The 3,314-nt window shown below is 64.2% G+C and overlaps 1 protein-coding gene across 1 annotated transcript; it reads left to right on the plus strand.

Annotated features, from left to right (window-relative positions):
- Positions 1 to 453: 453 nt before the first annotated feature.
- On the plus strand, positions 454 to 1,593 carry FOXL2 (forkhead box L2). The gene has a single exon (XM_025870400.1). The coding sequence runs from the start codon at positions 454 to 456 to the stop codon at positions 1,591 to 1,593; it is 1,140 nt and encodes a 379-aa protein (XP_025726185.1).
- Positions 1,594 to 3,314: the final 1,721 nt, after the last annotated feature.

A 3,314-nucleotide genomic window follows, 5' to 3' on the forward strand; every position in this document is an offset into this window, starting at 1 on the left:
CGCCTGACGCAAGCGGAACTCGGCGGAGCCCATACGAATCAGAACTGAGCGAGGCTCCTGGCGCACTAGGGACTCCAGGAGGCAGCTCCGCCAGAGACGCGGGTCGTGCCTCGGGAAACCGGAGGGTGGGGGGAGGGGAAGAGCGCCGAAAAGAAAACCCACCGAGGCGGGGACTGGCCTGGGCGGGGAGGGGCGGCGGGGCCGGAGCCCCTCTCTGTTGGGCGGACTCCCCATGGCCAGAGGCTGAGCTCCACTCCCGCTGGCCTCTCCCTAGGGGAAGGGAAAGAGGAGAGGAGCGGAGCGAGAGGCCGCCGGCGAGCGAGCACGGGCGGCATCCGCAGTCTCCAGAAGTTTGAGACTCGGCCGTGAGCGGACTCGTGCGCCCGGACTCTGCAGCGCCAGCACCAAGGGAAAAGAGCAGGGACTGCCTGGCCGCGGCGCGCCGGCTTTGTCATGATGGCCAGCTACCCCGAGCCCGAGGACACCGCGGGGGCCCTGCTGGCCCCGGAGACCGGCCGCGCAGCCAAGGAGCCAGAGGCGCCGCCGCCGCCGAGCCCCGGCAAGGGAGGAGGAGGCGGCGGCGGCCCCGGGACAGCCCCGGAGAAGCCCGACCCCGCTCAGAAGCCCCCGTACTCGTACGTGGCGCTCATCGCCATGGCGATCCGCGAGAGCGCCGAGAAGAGGCTCACTCTGTCCGGCATCTACCAGTACATTATCGCCAAGTTCCCGTTCTACGAGAAGAACAAGAAGGGCTGGCAGAATAGCATCCGCCACAATCTCAGCCTCAACGAGTGCTTCATCAAGGTGCCGCGCGAGGGCGGCGGCGAGCGCAAGGGCAACTACTGGACGCTGGACCCGGCCTGCGAGGACATGTTCGAGAAGGGCAACTACCGGCGCCGCCGCCGCATGAAGCGGCCCTTCCGGCCGCCGCCCGCGCACTTCCAGCCCGGCAAGGGGCTCTTCGGGGCCGGAGGCGCCGCGGGCGGCTGCGGCGTAGCGGGCGCGGGGGCCGACGGCTACGGCTACCTGGCGCCCCCCAAGTACCTGCAGTCCGGCTTCCTCAACAACTCCTGGCCGCTACCGCAGCCGCCCTCACCCATGCCCTACGCCTCCTGCCAGATGGCGGCGGCCGCTGCGGCGGCGGCGGCGGCCGCTGCCGCCGCGGGCCCGGGCAGCCCGGGCGCGGCCGCGGTGGTCAAGGGGCTGGCTGGCCCGGCCGCCTCGTATGGGCCGTACTCACGCGTGCAGAGCATGGCGCTGCCTCCCGGTGTGGTGAACTCGTACAACGGCCTGGGAGGCCCGCCGACCGCGCCCCCGCCGCCGCCTCACCCCCACTCACACCCGCACGCACACCATCTGCACGCGGCCGCCGCACCCCCGCCTGCCCCGCCGCACCACGGGGCCGCAGCACCGCCCCCGGGCCAGCTCAGCCCAGCCAGCCCGGCTACCGCCGCGCCCCCGGCGCCCGCGCCCACCAATGCGCCGGGCCTGCAGTTCGCCTGCGCCCGGCAGCCCGAGCTCGCCATGATGCATTGCTCTTACTGGGACCACGACAGCAAGACCGGCGCGCTGCACTCGCGCCTCGATCTCTGAGAGCCCAGCGCACGCCGGCTTTGAGGATGCAGGGACGTGCGACGCCGGCCGCAGTCGCAGCCGCAGCCGCCGCCGGCCGGACCACGCGCCCTCTGGGGCCATCTTCTGAGCCAGCGTCCAAGGCCCTCTGCGCCTCCTCGCTCCCCTCAGCTCCTCTCGCCCCTCTTTTGTCTCCTCCGCTTCTCCTCCTGTTGCTCGCCTCCCTGCCCTCTCTTCCCTCTCGCTCCCCCGGCCTGCAGGTCGCCTCTCCGCGCGCCTTCTGCAGGCCTCGTCTCCTCCCGGTGCCCCGGCGTCCGGGCTGGACACCCCATGCCAAAATTCAGAGCGGAGAGGAAGTGCCGGGGCCGAGGCGCAGCCGGGCGTCGGCGGTGCAGACCTCTTGGCCTTCTCACACAGGTCGGTGCGCTCGCGCTCGGCTTTCCCCGCCGGGCTGCCGCGCAATCCTTGGCTGGAAGCGCGGGTCCGGGCGGGCGACGAGACCCGCGCCGCCCGAGAAAGGGACGAACGTGTGTTTCCTCCACGTAGCCCTCTTGGAGCGGTTCAGAAGCCGCTTGCCGGGGCCCACTGGATGGGGCGGGGGTTGGGCCTGAGCGGGGAGCCCCGCTGCCTCGCTCGGCGGCCTGCGCTGGGGTTTACAGCACATCCCCGCTCCGAGACAGGCTGCGTGTCCTCCGCTCTCCGTCTCGGCGCTTCGGGCACCTCCTGGCCCGCGGCGGCTGGCTAATGTTTCGCCCAAAAGATCGGGAGGGCTGTTTTAGATGACGTTTTAAAATATTTTTTTAAGGAAAAAAAACTAACCGGGAAAACCGGCGAAGTATTGTGGCCTTGGAGTTTGCTAAAGCAAAACATGAAAATCTCTTCCAGGAGATTTGAAGTAGAATTCCTGTCGGGCCTTCAAAAAGCTATGTTCAGAGAGGTAGGAGAATATACTCAGTAAAAGTTGGTTTCCTTTACGAATTTGGGGGGTTCCCCCCCCCATCTATCTAAAAACAAATCAAAAACAAATTTCCCCGGATCTTCCGATGCAAGCCCAGAGTGCCGGGAGATCATTGCCTGCCTGGCGGACGCTGCAGGGACGGCTCGTCCTCTCTGATTTTTGTTTTGCAAACGTCTTGCTTCTCCCACCTTGGGCAGGAGAAATGCGAAACCTGGCAGCAGCCGGACCAGGCGGCAGCAGTCGGACCAGGCGGGCTTGTGGCCCGGAGCCGGCTGGCCCGAAAACCCTAGACCTGGTTGTTCCGTAGTGTGTCGTTTGGAGGACCAAATTTTCTAGAAAGAACTAGAGCACTTTTGTTGTTTTGTTTGTTTGTTGTTATCGTCTTGTCAATTCCCAAATAAATTTTTTGTTCTTTCTTTTAACACGGACTTACATCATTTCTGCCTCGCCTAAGTTTGTTCAGCAGCTGGTTACAAGAGGGAGATTTCCAGCCAAGTTTTATCATTTTTCAGATAAATAAGGGTTTGAGGGCAGCCCGAGTGGAGGGCGTTTGTGGTTGTTGTTGCTGCTGTTTTCCGGGGGATTGTTTGTTTTCTGTGTCATCGCTGGTCTGTAGTGGCTATTTAACGTCATCAAAGAGACTTTATGAGTCGTGGTTCGTTCACAAGCGCTGGGCGTAGGTAGGATTTGTTGGATTTTTGCATCTATTCAAGTCTGTATTTTACCTCTTACGCAGTCGTACTAGGTGTATGGACTGTGTGTTCATTATATTGAACTCATACGT

Source organism: Callorhinus ursinus, unplaced genomic scaffold (genome assembly GCF_003265705.2).
Source record: "Callorhinus ursinus isolate GAN/ISIS: 27379988/994484 unplaced genomic scaffold, GSC_fseal_2.0 scaffold1, whole genome shotgun sequence".
Classification (NCBI taxonomy): domain Eukaryota; kingdom Metazoa; phylum Chordata; class Mammalia; order Carnivora; family Otariidae; genus Callorhinus; species Callorhinus ursinus.